Source organism: Botryllus schlosseri, chromosome 12 (assembly GCF_051294905.1).
Source record: "Botryllus schlosseri isolate E-star chromosome 12, Bs_hap1, whole genome shotgun sequence".
Lineage (NCBI taxonomy): Eukaryota > Metazoa > Chordata > Ascidiacea > Stolidobranchia > Styelidae > Botryllus > Botryllus schlosseri.
This window is the reverse complement of record NC_137247.1, coordinates 3,471,164-3,493,042: the sequence shown is the minus strand read 5'-3', so window position 1 is coordinate 3,493,042 and position 21,879 is coordinate 3,471,164. Positions and strand designations below refer to the sequence as shown.

Genomic DNA, 21,879 nt, shown 5'->3' with positions numbered 1-21,879 from the left:
CAAACGAATGGATTGATACAACACGATTAGCGATGCGATACCAGTGTGTTGAACTCTCCAATGGCGAAGCATGATAGATACATTTACGTTTTTGCGAGTTGTTGACGAGAATTATTGAATTAGTAACTTTTATCGCTTGTCCATTTTATTTTATCTTCTATTATTACTTTTCGTTCAGTGTGCGTGGCCCATCTTTACATCATGAAGATCCAGGTCTTTTCATCATCATCATTTTTTATCAGTTCAATACACTACAAAATGCGATAGAATGAAAAGATAGGAAGGTGTCGAAGCGACTTGGAGTAGTCTATTATTATTATATCGCAATCTTGTACTGTTTATAAAGCATAAAATGATCATTGATTAACAATAAAGTCAGTTTGATTCGGTTCAATTTTTAATTAACAATTATATCCGATCAATAAACCACAAGATTGCGATACAATGAAAAGATAGGAAGGTGCCGAAGCGACTTGGAGTAGTCTTTGTAATAAGGCACCCACCTTGGCCTAGGCCAGGGTTTCTCAACCTAGGGGGCGTGAAACATCTGAAAGGGGGCGCGAAGAAGCGGTCATCTGAAAAAATATATCGCGCTTCGCGCGATTTACCTTCAATACACGCATGTTTCTCCCTATATAGACCCAATTTCATATTTTTTATTCTCTCATAAACATTCATAACCTTCCATACCACCAAACAATCTGTTGAGGTTGCTAGCATCCCAGTGGGATCTTGTGAAATGACGATAAGGGGGGTGCGAAAATTTTCACCTTCAAAAAGGGGGGGGGTGTCTACAAAAAGGTTGAGAACCAGTGGCCTAGGTGACGTAAAGAGGAGACTCCGAATGAAAAGTAAAGGAAGATAGTATATAGATAGGTCAGGCCCGGTAATCTTGAGGACGGCCTAAGCTTGGATTAAGAATCATCATCATCATCATCATTGGTTTATTAGCAATTTTATCAGTTCAATACACCACAAAAAATGCGATACAATGAAGAGACAGGAAGATGTCGAAGCGACAAGGAGTAGTCTATGGAATCTGACACCCACCTTGGCCTAGGCGATGTAAAGAGGAGGCATGCACACTGAATGAAAGTAAAGAAGATAGTATAGAAAAAGAAAGCGACAAGAAATAGGGCGGAATATGTCATGGGAAGCGAGATCGATAGGTCAGTCGTGGTCCGGTAATCTTGAGGATGGACTGTAGGCTATTTATTTAGTAGTAGTCAATGTATATATATCATTGGTAGTAGTTGCTTGTATTTCGACTTGAATGTGGACATGCTCGTCGACTGTCGGATGGCCGGCGGGATACTGTTCCACACATCAGGTCCGGCATATTTGATAGAGCGATGATCTTTTCGGTCGATAATATGATATTTGGACGACGTGGACGCGCGTGTGTTGTACTTGTGAAAAACTAACCTAAGCGATTTAAAAATTGAGGCATGCTCAACTTACTTACATGCATCCTACATACCATTATAGATGCTTCATTTATAATAATGATGGTTTCATACGTACTTTTTGACGTCAGCCATTTTTGGCGTTCGACGATTTGGGTTCTGCGCTGACGCAGACCTGTCCGGTGTAGCTTCGCGATCGGAGATACCTTTTACGTTCCCACAGTACACTTCGTGCTCCAAACCTGTCTGCTGTTCGTGCGTATTTCGTATTATTTACGACTCGATTTAGATTAGTTTCGCTGTATCGTCCTTAAATTTCGCCGAAATGGATGATTTAGAGAAGCTCGAATACTTATCGCTTGTCTCCAAAGTATGTACGGAACTGGACAACCATTTAGGGATGAATGACAAAGATCTAGGTACGTGGATATGATCTTATGGAGCAACCATCGGTCATATATTATTGCATGGCACATTGTCGAGTCGAAGTATAATTCTAGTCTGTTTGCAGCGGAATTTATCATCAATCTTGCCGGGAAGCACACAACCGTCGACAAATTTTCAAGCGCCCTCGCGAAAAATGGCGCGGAATTCCCGGAATCGTTTACAAGGAATCTACTTGCACTTATACACAGAATGAGACCGCCGAAAGTAAAGAAATCTAAGAAAGGTGCAGTTTTCGGTAGTTTTCGATTCACGCACGCGACCGGGAAGTGTTCTACATGACCACTGTTCAACACTTCCACAGTGCAGGCCTATCCTATGACCTCGGTTGAGGAGTATATCAGTATAGGAATGACTCGACTCAAGTCATTTTTTTATTGACTTTATTCGAGTTATAACTTATACTAAGATTGCCTATATATTGTATATGCATACAACTTTACCAATATAAGCCCTGATCGAATCATATATGTATATATACCGTATATGGTGTCTTGCATGTTCAGCCATTTCATAGGCTCCTCCCACCTCATTATGATTCTTGCATCTATGGGGACTTATATAGTTTTGACTCAAGTCGAGTCATTTTCAATTCACCACCGAGTCAAGCCGGCTAACAGGGGTCGAGACCGAGTCATAGTACTATGACTCGAGTCATAGTACTATGACTCGAGTCCGAATTCAAGTCATTGTGTTGTGTTGACTGTTCAGTTTAGAATTAATGTCTTGTTAAACCTATACTTTTTACAACAGTTCTTGGTGATATCGAATGCTCCGCATTTATAATATACGCTTCTTGGTTTCTGATCGCATGTTCAAGTAGGCCTACCTGACGAAATACCACTAGTGTGATAACTAGGGCAATTTTTTTTGACATGTCAAAAAAAGTCAAAATTAGGTCAAAATTGTAGCGTTAGGTCAAAATTTGTCAAAATTGTTTACAAAGTCAAACATTTTTTGACCTCAGCATTTCGTTTGTATCGTAGATTTTGCGCTGTCGGTGAACTTATCATTTGATATTTTACAGCTTGTAGCCTACTTTATAGGTCTACCGTTGTAAACGGACCATCGTCTGCTCATTGTGAATCATAAATGGTCAAATGAAACAAATAGTGACATGGTTTTATGGTCAACGTACCGCAATATCCTAACTGAAGCAAGACTGCTTGGACATTGCATGGTTTTTATATCAAGAAGCGCAAGCTGAAAAATTGTGATATAGAAAACATTGTCAGAATGAAGCAACACGGTTTGTCACCAGCAGTGTGCACACAACTTGAGTGTTGTCAGCCAACAAATGCTGCTGTTGAACGTTCTTTCTCCGTTCTTGGCAAGCTACGTAGTAAGGACAGACACTTTCTACCCGAGAATGTAGGAAAGGATCTTTCGTTGTACTACAACAAATTTTAATTATTTCTACCAGAATACGTGATGTAACTACTGGAATTCTTCATAGGGCCAGATTTCGTTAAAATACTAGTTTTTCATGTAAAAATATGTCAGTTTTTGAGCCAAAAACGTTTTTTCAGGCCAATCTACTTTGTAAGGACAGACAGTTCCAACCAGAAATGAAGATAAGTAGTACTATTTTAACATTACATGCGAAAACACCTAATTTGCATACGTGAGGTCAAAATTTAGTCAAATTTCAGTTTATTTAGGTCAAAAAAGGTCAAAATTTAGATTTCTTAGGTCAAAATCTTCCGTTTTTAGGTCAAAAAAAATTGCCCTAGTGATAACCTTACTTTTCTTCGAAACTACCATGAAATGTTGGTCTTGGCCGTCCGATTCTCAAGTCATATGACTTGGTCCGAGTCATGTGCAATGACATGAGTACAAGTCTAGTCAATACACAGATTGACTCGAGTGAAGTCGAGTCACCAAAAAATTGCGACTCTAGTCATTACAACAAGTCTATCATGGTTGATTCGGTACTCCATTGGAAGTAAAGTAATGAATTACAAGTAGAAGTAGCGATTGCCATAGAAGTTGAAGTATTATAGGTCTAGTTCTGCCTAAAAACTGGAAACTGTTAAGTAACTGCTTGAGTAAGTATTACAAGCAGATAAACTACTTGAAAGTAAAAGTGGATTCATTAAACTCAAAAGCGTATCTGTGATGTTGAAGGTTCATAAGTTGTGTCCAGCAACTCTCAGTACAAAATAATTTCAAGTATTTGCTGATACGATTGTTGATATATGTACAATGTTCTTTCAAATTCTCTGCTAGTTGCTGACGATTCCCCCTGACGAGTGTCAGCAGAAAATACTCGGGTTAATTTCATATAAATATACCACCAATTGTGCAAAACAATAGCCTAATGACCCATTGCTACAACAGCGAAAAAGAAAGAAACGGGTTCAAACGAAAATGCGGAAGCGGCGGAGGAAGACGAGAATCTCGTGAGACGCAAAGCCATGTTCCCAGCCCTGTGCCGAGCAGACGACCCGGATTACGTGAAAAATTTAGGTGCCGGTACGTTACTCTGTCAAGATTGAAGCTATTGTCACGATATCGATATTGTTATTTAGCCACAATAATTTGAGTACTTAACCTGAATCGAATATCGATTATGATGATTCCGTTCGAGTAGTGAGGAGTAGTAGTAGTAGTGCTTGGAGATCAGCTCACCTCTGACTTGATTCAGAGCTTACCCCACCGATGAGTGTCAGCCGATAATATTTGGGATTGTTTCCACATGAATATGCTATTCAATTGTTCCGAGTATAATCTTGAATATGGCGTAAAACCGGTATTATTTTCTTTGTGTTCGCATAAAAGGTGTATACGATTGAATAGTATATTCATATTGAAGTGAACCCGAATATTTTCGGCTGACACTCATCAGGGTTAATCATCAACGTCAGGGGTAATTGTCTAGGGGTAATTGCTGATGTCCAGGGGTAATTGCTGACAATTACCCCTGACGGGTGTCAGTCGAAAAATATACAGGTTCATTTCAATGTGAATGTACTATTCAGTTGTATATTGAATTTATATACCTCCAAGAAGTTTTTGAAAAGTATGTGTTTGAACTTTCAATACCATGCCGTTGTAATGAGTGATAACACTCGACTCAAAGCCTATACTTGATTTGAAATCAAATCAATATTGGATTTTTAGCTGACAACAAAGACGCAGAATCTACCATGATGGCGCTGGAGTCGCTGATGGCCGGCGGCATCGGGGGTATGGGCGACGAGGAAAAATCTCAGGAAAAACAGAAAAAAGAAGCCCCGCGCAAAGAGAGGCCCAGGTCCCGGAGGAGTCGGTCTAAATCGCCGAGAGCGAGCTCATCTAAAAGGTATGTGTATCCAGCGGTGTGGTTAGTGACTAAGTACTTCTACTTTTGAAGTGCTATAAATGTTTTTTAGCTAGTTTGACTACTGTGTCGATAAGTTATGATTTTATACATATTCTACCTCTAATGAAGATTTCCAGTTATTCAGTCAAAACTAGGCCTAGAATACTTGCATTTATTAGTCATTTTTCGTTAGTTGTTTGACTAAATAAATAAACATATATATTAGTATTTCCAAATCCTCTCGATACAATCAAATATGTATATTGCGTTTTGGTTTATAATCCATATTTTATATAGTGCGACCTGCAAATGGATTAAGATGTTGAATGCGGCTGCGGCCTGTGTGCTAAAAAGTTTGCCCTCCCCTGCTTTAGACTATTTCACTTATGCTCAACAATTTTCCATTTTTTAGGCAAAACTAGACCTTGAATAGGGTAGTTACATTTTTCTTACTTTATCATCGTCACTTCTACTTGTAATCTATAATGGAAATTATGTAATTACTTCTCTTTTTACTGGCGTACCAATGGTGACTGCTTTGTCCACACCTGCATTATTGCACCCAAATTTTCAGACACAGTCTTTCCAGATTATTTTGAATGTTTTTATATGAAAAAAATGCTTGGCTTTAGGTCAAAGAACAGGCGCCGGTCGAGGTCCAGGTCCGGTAGTCCACATCACAGAAACAGAAGCCCGCCTCGCCGACGGGACAGGTCCAGATCGAGATCGCGCAGTCCGTATTACAGAAACCGGAGTCCACCTCGCCGCCGGGACAGGTCCAGGTCTAGAGAGAGGCGGGACAGTCGGCGTAGAGGGTCACCGCGGAGACGCTCGGAAAGGGATACAAAACACCAAAGGAGGTTTGTCAGTATTTTCCTTCAGTTCCTCTATGTATAGTCCGAATTTCATGTTTAAGAATTCTCCCGTCAACAGGCGTAACCATCCATGCCATCAAACTATCCTTTGGAATTGCCAGCATTCTGGTTCCATTTTGTGAAATGACGATAAGGGGGGCCCAGAATTTTTCATCATTATAAAGGGTGTCTAAAAAGTATGAGAACCTCTGGTGTGAGCGGTGTCTTATAATACCCATTGCGAATTTGGTTATTCTTGTCTAATTTGGAAAAACCGGTGTATTAAATCCGAAATTTGTGATGTTGTATTACTCGTATAATGTATTTCAGGGAGGAATTACCTGAAGAACCCAAGCCCGGGGATATTTACGACGGCAAAGTGACGTCGATCCAACAGTTTGGCTGTTTTGTTCAGCTGGAGGGGCTTCTGAAAAGATGGGAAGGTCTCGTCCATATTTCAGGTATTTTATCACTGGTATTCACTAGGCTATTCACCTAGTGTGGCTACTCAAGGTGGATAAGTTGATTTGTTTGTGATTTTTGTGTTGACTCGGGAGTCATTTTCTTCAATACAAAGTACAATCGTATAGTATATTCATATTGAAGTAAACCAAAATAAGTCGGACTGACACTCGTCAGGGGTAATCGTCAACAACTAGTAAAGAATTGTAAAGAAAACATTGTATGTCAACAATCGTATCACCAATGATGACGTCGCCGACATGAAATTTTGAATAATTGGGGTGAAGAGATCGCTCAAGCTCAACGTACTATTGTTGTATGGTACACAAACTCCTGTTGGCGGAAACTAGGTTGCCGGATTTTTGAATACGCAACTATTGATAAGTTTGTCGATGCACAATGTTCTGTCCAATTCTATACTAGTTGACGATTACGCCTGACGAGTGTCAGCCATAAATATTCGGATACATTTCAATATGAATAATGAATATACTATCGAGTTGTTTATTGAAGCTCTGTACCTCCAAGAAGCTTGTTAAATACAAAAACTGACTTTACCAGACTTGACTCGAGTACGAAATGTTTCAGAGCTGAGAAGAGAAGGGCGCGTTTCCGCAGTGGCGGACGTTGCAAATCGCGGGCAAAAGGTGAAAGTGAAAGTACTCAGTTTTACAGGCACGAAAATCGGCCTGTCCATGAAAGACGTGGACCAGCGTACCGGGGAGGACTTGAATCCAGCTAGGTAAGTCGAACTGAATACATTTGTAGACGCACGCTTTGAAAATGATAGTTTCGGCACGGTTTTTGAAGCATCAAATCAGAATGACGGCACCTTCTTGATGTTCGGTTTTTGTGGGTTTTTGAATGTGCTTTTTCCGTATACGCCCGTTGACGCGCACTGTTTTCTCGCTTGCAGGACGCGTCGCTCTCAACCCGCAGCGGAACAAGACAACGAGACATCGGGCAGGAACCCAGACCGGCCATCCAACATACCTCTGATCGACACAAAAGATATCGACGAGCACACTTCGCCTACTCGCATCAACAAAATGTCGGATATGGAACGGTGGGAAATTAAACAGATGATATCGGCGGGTTGCATGGACGTCACGGAGCTTCCGGATTTTGACGAGGAAACCGGTTAGTAGGTTCTGTATTATCAGGGGTGTCAAACTCATATGTGCTTGCGGGCCGATTTTCTAGTTTTGGGCCGCAGCATTTCAACCGCTATACAATAACGAGATATATGCAACTGATATACATAGGGGTATTCATAAATGACTTTTCTCTCAAATCGTACTGGCTAATTGATAAAATTGTTAGGTTACCTAACTTAAGCCTACACACCAAATTTGGTTCAATTCCAGCCAGTAGCCGCATTGCTACAGGAGAAGAAAGTATTAAGTGGAAGCGGAGTTATTCCCGTCGAAAAATTTGGATTATGAATAAAATAGTATTTACGGTGGGCACCACTATAATAAATAGTTGAAGAATTGGTCACCGTAAACATACTATTTTATTCATAATCCAAATTTTTCGACGACAATAACTCCACTTCCACTGGTTGGAATTGAACCAAATTTGGTGAACATCGTTTCTATAGACAACCTAACACTTTCATGGGGTGATCAGAAAATTTTCCAATTTTTTGTTATTTATTTTTATATAATAAATCGAAACTTTCGTCTATAGCAATGCGGCTACTGGCTGGAATTGAACCAAATTTGGTGTGTAGGCTTAAATTAGGTAACCTAACAATTTTATCAAGTAGCCAGTATGATTTGAGAAAAAAAGTCAGTTTTGAATATCCCTAGATTTGAAACTGCAATACAGGACTATGACGATAGAGTGCGGTACATGCATATGGGTATTGGGTACTTCACTACACAAGGCGGCAGCTGCAATATCTAAACCAGGGGTGGGCAACTTCTCCGGTCGGCGGGACTGACATGGGAAAGTGAAGTACTTGGCGGGCCGGATTACAGAATCGATACATTGATCAGACGTCTGTGGTCGTTCAAAGTTTGCAAGAAGTTCTTTGAACTCTGGCCGCATGTCAGATGTAGAAACCCTTAGTAAAGACAGCACGTGAATTTAATTATGTGTTAGACGCAGCCTCGTCTTATTAAAGTTCATGTTCGAAAACGTTTGCTCGCAAATATATGTAGACGTATAAAATTTGTCAATGCATTCAGATTATTATAACTTCACTTTTCGGGTAGAAACTCTCTGAGGGCCGCTTAAAATTGCATGTGCCGTATGTTGCCCGCCCCTTCTCAAATCAATACTTATCTAAGATATATTTCGGATAGTGTTTTTTTTAAATAGATGGTCCGGCAAATTTCTAAAATCTACTTGTAGAGGGGTACTCAATGACTTTCCGAGCAGATAGTGTTTGATATTCCACACACACCTTGAGAAAATGTGATTTATTGTTGTGTCAATTCGCGCCTGGCATAGAAAAAAGTCTCGTTTATAAATATTTGAACGAAATCGTTGTTGTTCATATCCCAAACTACTTTTTACTGTACAAAATATGAAGCGTAGAAAGTGAATGGTTTTTTTAAAGTGGAAATTGTTCAGGAAGAGCAAGTAAAGAAAAACATATTAGTACTTTGAAACGGTGGAAATATTAGTTTGTAATTAGCATCGTAATTGGCGAACGAATTCTTATTCCAGGCGTGCTGCAGAAGGACGACAGCGACAACGAGGACTTGGAAGTTGATCTCGTGGAAGAGGAACCGCCTTTTCTTAGCGGGCACACCAAGCAGAGCATCGATCTCAGCCCGGTATTTGTTTTATCAACTTATACTCAATAGCATTTAGCAACCTTTATTTTGATGATTTTTCCTTCAAATATAATTTATGTAGGGTTACCCTATGTCCTTCTTTAGGTGGATTCGTCTTCCTTTTTCAAGAACGCTAGAATGTCCTCCGCGGACGCCCAAGTGTTTTTTGCAATTTGTCTTCCTTTATAGATTTGAGAGTCAGGCGATCGTACAGACGCAATTTAAAGATGTCGTAATAGATGTGAAATCTGGATTTCGGCGGCAAGTTTGACTAAAATGTCAGAAATCAAATAAAGTCAGCTCTAACCGATTATACGTTGGTAGCTTTGTCAGAAAACATTTTCGGTTCAACTATTACTCAATTTATTTGCGGAAGAACAATCTCGATGAGTAGCTTTTCTATAAAACGAGCGCATTTTGTGATATAGAATATGACTGTTTGCTTGTTTCGGTAAATTTTTTTTTTGAGATTCTTAGCGCTGAAGATAACTGCAATCCAAATATAATTCGGTAACATATTGATACAGAAATGAACCCGAATATTTTCGACTGATACTCGTCAGGGGTAATCGCCAGCAACTAGTAGAGAATTGGAGAGAACATTGTATATCGACAATCGTATCACCTAATATGACGTCATGATGTTTTCAATTCTCTACTAATTGCTGATGAGTTTCAGCTGTAAATCTTTTGCGATTTTTCGTGATGTTGACATGAAACTTCCTTATTATCAGGTGAGAATAGTGAAAAACCCTGACGGGTCCCTGTCGAAAGCGGCCATGATGCAGAGCGCCCTGTCCAAGGAAAGGCGGGAATTGAAACAGCAGCAGCGCGAGGCAGACATGGAATCGACCCAGGGCGGTCTGGGCAAGAACTGGATCGACCCCATGCCGGGCGGCGACCCCCAGCAAGCCGCGGCCAACGCGAAGGCACTCATGGGCACCGATATACCGGAATGGAAGAAGCAGGCTTTTGGGGGAAAGAAGGTAATTTATTGCTGTCGAATGCAATTCTGCATGTAAAATCGCGAATTACGACGAATTCTATTGAGCAAAATGTGGAAATATTATTTGGAAAGGCACTTTGAGGTACAGAACTTCAATACACAATTGAATAATGTATTGTAGACAAAATATACCCAAATATTTCCTGCCGATTCTCGTCAGGGATGATCGTCAGCAACTAGTAGATCATGTCGACCAGTGTAATCCTACTTTATTAATTATTATTATTGAGACAACAGCTGATATACGCTGTTCTTTCGAATTCTCTACTAGTTGCTGACGATTACCCCTGACGAGTGTCAGCCGAAAATATTCGGGTTCATTTCAATATGAATGTACCATTCAATTGTATATTGAAGTTCAGTTCTCTTTGGAGATAATGTTCAGAAATGCTCAAAATAGATATCGATTGGCCGCAGTTTTGATTGAGAACGTGTAACTTCAGGCGTCGTACGGTCGCAAGACGGAACTATCAATTCTTGAACAAAGACAAAGCCTGCCGATCTATAAACTCAAGGAACAACTGGTGCAAGCCGTCCACGACAATCAAATCTTGATCGTCATCGGCGAGACAGGTATGTTGCGGCGCTTCTCGCTGCCTCCACAGCTGTGCAACTCTGGTACTCGAACCTGAATACGGTAATAATTAATTAATTGTAATAATTCAAGTCGAGTAATGAGAGCACTGAAATTTCGAACCCATTCCCACAAGTTACGAGCGGGGGCAAGTTTTTGTTGCGCAAAAACCGCGAGAAAGTTGCATTCAATTTTAACAAAAGTTGCTGTAAAAAGTTGCATTTATAATTTTGTTGAATTATGGTTTGAGCTACTGGAAAGGCTCCGTTGTACAACCTAGTTCCTCCAGAGCTGTCAAATTTGTTGCTCCGTCATTTAACGGTCTGACGAAACCGCCTAAAATTACATTTTTCCCCGACACACAGCCAGAAAATTACGCAATGCTGGAATAACGCTCCCCAAAAAAGCCGTAAACAGCATAGCGATAACCCCCTCCCCTTAAGCAAGTCGAATAACACCCCCCAAACCTCATAGGTTTGAAAACTTAACCCAAAGTATTAGAAAAAAACTCACTCTGGGCAACTTTAACAAAATCAATAGCCCGAAAAAGGTGAACCATTGAAAATGTAATTTTTGGCGGTCTCGCCTGGGCGTTCGTGAAATGGGAAACTATTTCAAATTTAAACGATAGAATTAATGAAGCGATCTATTGTTATATAGTTCGGGCACGCCTGTGCTTGGCAGAGGTAGTTGAACTTCTTGCTTACAACCATTGTGTCACAGACAACAGTGAGATGCAGCTAACCCATCATACAGCTCTTTGTTATGCAAATCAAAGAGAATAGAACCATACTAGAAGTAGTTTATAGCATGTTTTTAAATCACTCCTTTACATTTTTACGCAATATTTGAGAAAAGTCGCTGTAAAAATTGGCACGAAAAACAGAGAAAAGTTCCAAAAGTTGCACTATAAAATCCCTCCAAACAGCTCAAATCATCATAGTCATGCACTAGGGTGGCTTAGCAATCACTTTTTTCTTTAAATCTTACCGGCTATTCATTAAAATTGTTTGGTGGGCTGAAAAAACACTGCACACCAAATTTGGCTCAATTTATTTTGGATTTGAAATGATAGTACCTGACGATAGGTACCGTAGTTCTCAGGATAAAACTAACTATTGCCTTATCAGTGGACTGCCACACGTGTGTTAGTGTTGAACGGGAGATGATGTAATTTAATCTAAGGCCTTATTCACCTCCCCAATCGCGAGATAACCCATGTTACTCACTAACATACTATTTTTCATGGGATATCTCAATAAATAGAGCTAATCCGGCATTTTCGGACTCGGCGCCGCTGATATACCCCTTAATTGATCTAACGTATCATGATTTTTGAAGTTGAAGTCCAGTTAAACCCACTTTTTATAACTCTGTTTGGTGATAACAAATGGTTCACATTTATAATACACTAATTTTCCTCACTTTTAGCAGTTTATGGTCGCATTTTCAAGTAGCAGTACCAGTAGACGAAATCGCAATAGTGTGGTTACTTTACTATTCGCTGAAATTACAATGCAATGTCAGTCTTGGCCGTGAGTCTCGAGTCGTACGACTTGGTTCGAGTCATGCGCAATGACTCGAGTCCAAGTCGAGTCAATACTCTGATTACTCGAGTCGAGTCATTTCATTTCAGTATGTTGAGAAAATGACTCGAGTCAAGTCGAGTCATCAGAAAATCGTGATTAATTCGAGTCATTACAATCCCGGCTCACATGCAATGTTTTTGTTAGGCTCTGGAAAGACCACACAGATCACCCAGTATATCGCGGAAGCCGGCTACACATTGAGGGGTAAGATCGGGTGCACGCAGCCCCGGCGTGTCGCCGCCATGTCTGTGGCGAAAAGGGTTTCGGAAGAGTTTGGGTGCAGACTGGGTCAAGAAGTGGGGTGAGTCGTTGCGATGTACAGACGACGCAGTGCTGAAAAGAATTTAAATTTTTAATAATTTGATTTTTTGGGGGCAGGGGGGTGGTCAGTGAACACTAGGGCTGTTCAAACATAATTTTTTTTTGTCAAATTTTACTGGCTACTTGAAAAATTGTCAGGTTGTCTCAAAAAACGCTGTACGCCAATGTTGGCTCAATTCCTACCACTGCTATATAATAAAAAAAGTTTTGGATTTATTTAATGAAAATCGATATAAAATATTTTCAAATTTTACTGGCTACGACACGAAATTGTGTTGGGTTGTCTGAAAAAAACGAGGCACAGCAAATTTTGATCAATTCCAACCAGTAGAGGCGGAGTTACTGGAGTACAAAAGTTATTGGAGTAGAAAAAATTGTATTTACAGTGGCCAATTCTTTGAGTATTTATTATAAATCCACCCACTGTAAATTTGAACATCAATAAGCACGATACATTTTATTTCGCCCCATATATGTAAGAATGCACCGTCTCGGTTTGTAATCATTGTTTTCTTACAGTTACACAATTCGTTTCGAAGACTGCACGAGTCCAGAGACTGTGATCAAGTACATGACAGACGGTATGCTGTTAAGGGAATGTCTCATTGACTCGGACTTGAGTCAGGTAAAATATCACGATGTTGTGATCCGCTATCCAGGAATCATTATTTTTCTTTGATTTACCTTTTCTGTCATTCTTTTCATTGTTATACTGTGAGTAATTCTAGTTCTAATTGCACATGTAAAAAAAAATTGTTTCCGAACGACTAGAAAAACATCCCCACCCTGTATTTTAGTACGCTGTACTCATGCTGGACGAAGCCCACGAACGCACGATACACACGGACGTGCTGTTTGGCCTGTTGAAGAAAACGGTCCAGAAACGTAAAGACCTGAAACTCATTGTGACCTCCGCCACGCTGGACGCGGTCAAATTTTCGCAGGTACTATTTCGTCTTGTGCGTTTTTGTTACGCTAAAATCGTAAGAAAGTCGCAATGAAATGTTGCGTTTATAATTTTTTTAAATTATTAGGGTATGAGATACTGGAAAACAAGGCCAGCTGTACTTCAGGTTAAGATAATTTGGTACAATTTCGACCATACATACTTTCATTGCAATTTGAGGCAATGCTGTTGGTCGATTACTATTATATATTGATGTCATCCGCCGCCGTAATTGGCTTTGTACTGCATTTTGGACGCTGGGGTAATACCAAGCGAGGTTTCAAGGCTGCCACGTTGGTGAAAAGCACAATTCTCGCTGGTGATATGACTTCAATATACAATTGAATAGCATATGCATATTGGAATGAACCCAAATATTTTCGGTTGAAGTTCGTCAGGGGTAATATCGTCAGTAATTAGTAAAGAATTGGAAAGAACATTAAATACCAACAATCGCATCACCGTATATGATGTCACCGGCATGAATTTTCGAATAATCGGGTCAAAGAGATCGCTTAAGCTCGATCTTTTCAGATGATACACGAACTCCTATTGTTGACACCAACCTAGTTGCCGAAACCTTGTGTTTTTAGTATTTCTTCGAAGCTCCCATCTTTACGATACCCGGCCGAACGTTCCCCGTGGAAATTTTATACACAAAAGAGCCCGAGAGCGACTACATGGACGCCTCCATGATCACGGTCATGCAGATCCACCTCACGGAACCTCCGGGCGACGTTCTGTTGTTTTTGACCGGTAAGGTAGCGCTCGGTACTTGTAGTCGTTGTTTTTTCATGTCGAAATAAACGATTTACTGTTTCACGGTAGCCGTGTACAGTAGGGTTGTTCAAAAACTTTCTATTTGCGGATTCCGGGGATTCATTGATTAAATTGTTCGGTTGGCTAAAAAATGCTGCACACCAAATTTGGCTTGATTTCAACTGGTAGATGTGATCACACGGGAGTTTGTAAAAAATTTGTATTTAATATAAAAAAATAAATAAAAAAAACTTCCAAGTTTTACTGTCAACCCCATCAAATTGTTAAAGCAACTTGCACAATGTTATTGTGGTTGAAAATTTTGGATTCGCAATAATAGCCTAAAAACTCAAATAACTCCGCTTTTACGGGTTGGAATTGCGTCAAATTTGTTTGGCGTCGTTTTTGTAGAGAACTCAACAATTTCATGGGGTTGACAGTAAAATTTGAAGAAAAAAAAAATTGAAATTTTTTTCATAATAAATTCAAATTTTTCGAATTCCTGTGCGTTCACATCTACTAGTTGGAATCAAGTCAAATTTGGTGTGCAGCATTTTTCTAGGTACCCGGTAACCTAACAATTTGACCGGAATCTGGAAAAAAGTTATTTTTGGACAGCCGTACTGTATAGTCGGTCGTGGAATCACAGTCGCCGCCAATAAGATTGAGCGGGCCGTCTCATTTTCCAATAAGCCTAATAATCGCCTGTCTCTTGCATTGCCGACCGCAGGTCAGGAGGAGATCGACACTGCCTGCGAAATACTGTTTGCGAGAATGCGCTCGCTGGGACCCGAAGTGCCCGAGCTGATCATCCTGCCCGTGTACTCGGCGTTACCCTCCGAGATGCAGACCAGAATTTTCGAGCCAGCTCCGCCTGGAAGCAGAAAGGTGAGGCACCAGTGATTTTCGGTGTTGTGTGGATGTTTTTTTATTTTTATATTTTATATTTTTTTTGGAAATAACATTGTATATCAACAATCGTATCGCATAACTGATTTAATTGCACACTACACACCACTTTTGGCTCAATCCCAACCTATTGTGGCGTTGCTATAAGAGAAAAAAATTTTGATTTATTCAATAAAAGTGTAATTTTTTTTCAAATTTTACTGGCTGCCCTATGAAATTATTAGATTTTCCGAAAAAACGACGCACAACGAATTGGTCTCGATTCGAACCAGCTCAAACGAAGTGATTGATGTTCAAAATTTGAGATTTCAAATCATAGTATTTACGGTAAATAAGTAAAGAATTGGTCACCGTAAATACTATTTTATTCGAATCCAAATTTTTCAACTACAATAACTCCGCTTCCACCGATTGGAATTGAACCGAATTTGGTGAGCATCGTTTCTATAAACATCCTAACAATTTCATGTTTTTTTCTTTAAATTTATTTTAAAATAACAAATATAACTCTCTTCTCCTGTAGCAATGCGGCTACTGGTTGAAATTGAACCAAATTTGGTGTGTAGTTTTTAATTAGGTAACCTAACAATTTTATCAAGTAGCATCTTCGAGAAATTAGATTAAATTATAGCGTAGAAACGTTTCGGAAATTCGAGTAGAATTTGATTACCGGCATTTCGCCATAATTGGTCTAATTAGTTAACTAGAATTTTGGATCGGGTTTTAGTTTCTTGTATTTTTTCCAGGTCGTCATCGCGACAAACATTGCCGAGACGTCGCTCACCATCGACGGCATCTACTACGTGGTGGACCCGGGATTCGTCAAGCAAAAGGTGTACAATTCCAAAACGGGCATCGACCAGCTCGTGGTGACGCCCATCTCTCAGGCGCAGGCCAAGCAGAGGGCGGGCAGGGCCGGCAGGACCGGTCCGGGGAAATGTTACCGGCTGTACACCGAACGTGCCTACAGGTATGATTCGGTGACTCGACTTGACTCGAGTCATTTTTTCAAATGCATAAAATGACTCGACTCGAGTCAATTTTTGTATTGTGCGTGACTCGAACCAAGTCATATGACTCGAGATTCGGACTCAAGTCGAGTCGAGTCATTTCCGTATTTGCACTCTGTGACCAAACTGAACGTAACACAAATAATGCTTTACGACAGGGACGAGATGCTGACCACTGCCGTGCCCGAGCTGCAAAGGACCAATCTCGCGTCGACCGTGCTCTCGCTCAAAGCCATGGGCATCAACGACCTGCTGTCGTTTGACTTCATGGACCCGCCACCGATGGAAACGCTGGTCACGGCCATGGAGCAGCTTTTTCACCTCAGCGCCCTCGACGACGAGGGTTTGTTAACCCGGCTGGGACGGAGGGTAACTTGGATTTTGTGGTTTGAAATGAAAAAAATTATTCAAATCTCACTTGGCTATTTCGTGAAATTTTTAAGATACCTAAGAAAACGCGGCACGTCAAATTTGGCTCAATTGCAACCCGTAAAAGCTAAGTTGTTGCGTGTAGAAATTTTTGAACCTATTAAAAAAATAAGAAAAGCTTTCTGTTTAAATTTCACTTGACACGCCATGAAAATGTCAGGTGTCTTGAAAACATGCTGCTAAACAAAATTTTGCTCAATTTCAACCCGTAGAAGCAAAGTTATTAAGAGTAGAATATTTTGCATTTATTGAAAAAATAAAAATTTCTGTTTAAATTTCACGGTAGAGCCCATGAAATTGTTACGTTGCTTAAAAACACGCTGCTAAACAAATTTTGCTCAATTCCAACCCGTAGAAGCAAAGTTATTAGGAGTAGAATATTTTGCATTTATTGAAAAAAATCTCTGGTTAAATTCACGGAAGAGCCAATGAAAATGTTATGTTACTTGATAACACGCTGCTAAACAAGTTTTGCTCAATTCCAACCCGTAGAAGTTATTAAGAGTAGAAGTTTTTGGATTTATTGAAAAAAAGAAAAAGTCTTGTTTAAATTTCACCGAAGACCCTGTGAACGAGACGGGAAGTTTTGGATACGAAAATATATTGTATTTCCCGGTGAAAAATTCTATCGTTTAACCAGCCTCTGTGACTGTCGTAATTTGAACAATATATTCATATTGAAGAATATATATGTGGCTGGTAATCGGCCGACGACGACCCCTGACGAGTGTCGTCCGAATGCACTCTGGTTTTATTTCAATATGATTATATTATTCAATCGTGTATTGAAGTTGTATTCCTCAAAATAGTCTCTTCACATTTAACGTCGCCCACTTTCTTTCAGATGGCCGAATTCCCGCTCGAGCCTATGCTGTGTAAGATGCTGATCATGTCCGTGCATCTCGGATGCAGCGACGAAATCCTGACTATAGTATCGATGCTGTCCGTACAGAACGTGTTCTATCGACCTAAGGTATGGTGATACTTTAATCTCAATTTATTCGCGTTTGCACATAGGTTGGAAGAACGCCGCTGACTTGTACAAACTACTGGAACTACTAGAACTACTCTCTTTTCAAAATCTGCAACTAGAACTAGAACTTCTCTCCTTTCAATGTCCACAACTAGAACAAGATCTGGAACTAGTCTCTTTTCAAAATCTGCAACTAGAACTAGAACTACTCAAAAAACCATTAGTTGACTTTCAACTAACTATAATGGTATAGTTTCTACGATGTTATTACAATTCAACGCCTATTTCAGGAGAAGCAAGCTATAGCGGACCAGAAGAAAGCCAAGTTTCATCAGAGCGAAGGCGACCATCTCACTTTGCTGGCGGTTTACAACTCGTGGAAAAACAACAAGTTCAGTAACCCGTGGTGCTACGAGAATTTCATACAGGCCCGGACCTTGCGCAGGGCGCAAGACGTACGGAAGCAGATGTTGGGTATCATGGACAGGTGGGATGAGTTTTTTATGCGCTGAAGTGACTTGAACATAGTGTAATATATAATTGCTCGAAAAAGCTAAGTCATGGAGGTTGCGTGGCGAATTCACTAATTCCAATTTGAAAAAAAAACATAATTATAGTTCCAATCCAATAGGAAAAAACTGTGTAGTAGCAGTAACTTTAATTCTGATCTAACGTGGAAAAGCGGAAAATTTTCTGGTTGTCCGACTACGATATGAAAATATTAACCGATTGCATATCGAATCTTGTTTGCAGACATAAGCTCGACGTTGTGACTTGCGGAAAAAACACGGCCAAAGTGCAGAAAGCCGTCTGCAGCGGTTATTTTCGCAACGCCGCGAAAAAGGACCCGCAGGAGGGCTACAGGACGCTGGTGGACCAGCAAGTGGTTTACATTCACCCGAGCAGCTCTTTATTCAATCGCCAGCCCGAATGGTGAGCTGCGAGTTGTTTCAACATTGTGTTTTGCTCGTGAAATGTTGATCAGTAACGAAGGTTTTGTCAGCTGTCACTTAGGATTACCATATATCCTATTTTTTTGGGAATTTGTCCTCTTTTTCATGAAAAAGTGTTAAAATACTTGGTATTGGACTCCGGCGTTGGCTAAAAAAGAAACAAAAAATACCATTTTTTGTCAGAAAATCATTCGAAATCCCGCCTTTTCAGGGTCATATATCACGAGCTCGTGCTGACCACCAAGGAGTACATGCGGGAAGTGACCAATATCGATCCGAAGTGGTTGGTCGAATTTGCGCCAAAGTTCTTCAGGATGGGCGACCCGACCAGGTTGAGCAAGCAGAAGAAGCAGCTCAGGCTGGAGCCGCTTTACAACCGTTACGAAGAGCCGAATTCGTGGAGAATTTCGAGGGCGTACCGTCGGAGATAGAAACTTGTCTTTTCTCAATGCGATATTGCTTTTTAATAAAATTTCTATCACGGGATCTTGGTTCGTTTTTTTCTTCGACAGTGCAAGCGATATTGTGTTCAACTGGCGTATCTTGGCGGCTCATTACTGCAAAGTGATTTAAATGTTTTTGAGTTGCCATATTTTGAGATTCAAAAAGAGGACACTTTGAAAGATTTAAGAGCTATAATACCGGAGGAGAAAACTGGAGATGGGAAATTTTTTCGAGTAGTAGTATTTAGTTGACCATAAAAAGCTCAGTTTTCCGATCTCGTTCCCGAAATACCCGTCTGGGTGTATTTTTAGTTTCTTTTTTAGCCAACCCTGCGGTTCAGTCCGTCGGAGTGATATTTTTGCAAGTATTTCAACACTTTTTCTAAAAAAATAGGACAAATTCCGGAAAAAGAGTGCGTTTGGGTGTCATCCGAGGACTGCTGATATTTAGAAACCAGCAAGGTTGTCCAAGAGTGTTAGCGTAATACTGTGATGTCTCCTTGGCTGTGAGACGTGTTTAATGCAAGATTTGAAATGTGCCAGGGCAGGCTTTCGCAACGTGGAGGCCATGAACAGTTTTCAAGGGAGGGGGGGGGGGGAGTCCGTGACAAAGTTTTTACAATTTATCGTCTGAAGAGACTCATCGGGGTACAGATATTCGGTATACAATTGAATGATATTGAAATAAACCAGAATATTTTCGGCTGGCACTCGTCAGGGTTAATCGTCTCTAAGTCTTCTCCGCTATAACGGAATAAAGAAATTGCAATTTAATAAAAGTAGTATTGTAGTACCATGTACACTGTACAGCAATAAGCGGCTTCTTCATCTTCAGTTTACTGTTTTCCCTCCACTAGCAATTAAGACATTGTCAGGGCAAAACAAACCATCACGTTAACTGAGTGTGATTGTAATAACAAATTATTATACTATCACGTTGATTGTGTGTATTTATATCATTCTAACTACCTTTTGGAAAACAGAAGGTCGTCGATTTATTCAAAGGGAGCCACTGTCTAAAAAGGTTGTGAACGGCTCCACCGGAGTATAGAGTTTCAATAAGTCAATTACGTCGACGGGTCTCGAGGTTTTAGTATAGTTACTCGGAGGGTGGATGCTTGCGAGATTGCAACATGCGTATTCGGGACAGACGCAAAATGACTATTGAAAAACAATCAGAAGAAGTTTATTAATATTTTCATCATTTCAAATCTGCGATACAATGAAAAGATAGGAAGGTATCGAAACCACTTTGAGTTAGGTTCGGCTTATTAGCAATTTTTATCAGTTCAATACACCACATAATTGCGATATAATGAAAAGATAGGAAGGTGTCGAAACGACTTTCGCTATGTTACAAAGGTCAAGGACCAAAACCAAACGTTCCACATTCCGTATCCTCCGCTATTTCAGCATTTTAGAAATAATGGATTTCCGTTGTTCCTGTTTTGCGGTCCACGTCTATGACCCGCCCTTTTCTCGTTTATTTCCGCTTTTAAGGGGTGCTCAGAATTTTACTAGAAACAAGGATGCAAACATAATCCAAACCGCTTTTTACTTAGCAAAATCCGAAGTGTAAAAAGTTAGTAGATTTGCCTGAAAACTGAAGTAGAGGTGGATGTAGCCTAAAAGCATTAAGAAATTTTGTAAGTAATGCAAGTTGTTAGAATCCTACTTGAGTAGAGTTACCCAACCATACGTCCTCCTTTTTCAGGTTTTTGAAAATATCCTCCTTTTTGGCAATTCGTCCTCCTTTCCCGATTCCAAAATATGGTAATCCTGTACTTGAGTACTTCAAAAGTGGTAGCCTACTTCGCTTCCGGTGCTCAATCCCAGGTCCGTCATGCTTTTACTAGAACTAGACATTTCCTCAACTTTCATTCCATCTCAATAATATAGTATTTGAACTGCACTGATAAAATTAGCAATAATCGACTGAACCAGAAAACATACAACTTTTTTATAAATATCCATCCGGTAGAAATCTCTGACATGTTCCGCAAGCTGGCGCTAGAGTGCAGTAATATTTCTGTTGCTACAAACGTCGCTAAGAAGCCAACGCATTGGCAGAACGTCAACAAATCGCCAGAGTTGGTAAGAGTTATATAGTAGGCGGATTATTTTGAAACTAGATTGCATTATGATTCCGTTTCGACTTCAGGGGTTTTAACGCAGTTGCGTTGGTTACTTTGAATATACCAGATCTAAGAGTGTATAAATTTAGCCGATTTAACGTTCTGTGAAGACTAGCTTTTAGTCACTGTTCCTGTTACCAGTTTACACTTTGACGCTGTACCTGTAATCCCTGCGTTAAAAATGTGTCTTGACGAAAATGTTGGGGTTGCGACTTGCAATCTGTGATGCAAACTCAGCCAAAAGACATCCTACGAATGAATATTATATTGAATTGGACATCGCAGCCTTTTAATGCCCTAAAACAAATGGCACTTCTTCGATGGCAGTCAGAGATCGAAAAGTGTTTACCATGATCGCCAATGAATGTTCTCCATGAACACGAACAAAAATTTATAAACGTCAAAATAAATTGTTTTTGCGTTTGGAGAGGGTTAGGGTCAAAGTTGGGTTTAGGGTATCCCAAGATTAGGGTTGAAGTATTAGGGTGGGGAGGTGAATACTAGGGTATATAGGAGGTGGGTTAGGGTCAAAGTTGGGGTTAGGCCAGACTGGAATTAGTGGTTATTTTCAAC

The 21,879-nt window shown here is 40.1% G+C and overlaps 1 protein-coding gene across 1 annotated transcript; it reads left to right on the top strand.

Annotated features, from left to right (window-relative positions):
* The first annotated feature begins 1,647 nt into the window (after positions 1–1,647).
* Positions 1,648–19,214, top strand: LOC145452174 (ATP-dependent RNA helicase DHX8-like). Its single transcript, XM_080330404.1, has 22 exons — positions 1,648–1,825; positions 1,918–2,076; positions 4,191–4,325; positions 4,974–5,154; positions 5,787–6,014; positions 6,339–6,469; positions 7,059–7,212; positions 7,387–7,610; positions 9,150–9,259; positions 9,994–10,245; positions 10,709–10,838; positions 12,573–12,729; positions 13,269–13,374; positions 13,547–13,693; positions 14,289–14,451; positions 15,185–15,342; positions 16,110–16,333; positions 16,532–16,742; positions 17,647–17,775; positions 18,066–18,262; positions 18,529–18,708; positions 18,940–19,214. Exons 1-22 carry the CDS (start codon positions 1,732–1,734, stop codon positions 19,157–19,159), a joined length of 3,690 nt encoding a protein of 1,229 aa, XP_080186530.1. The 5' UTR covers positions 1,648–1,731; the 3' UTR covers positions 19,160–19,214.
* Positions 19,215–21,879: the final 2,665 nt, after the last annotated feature.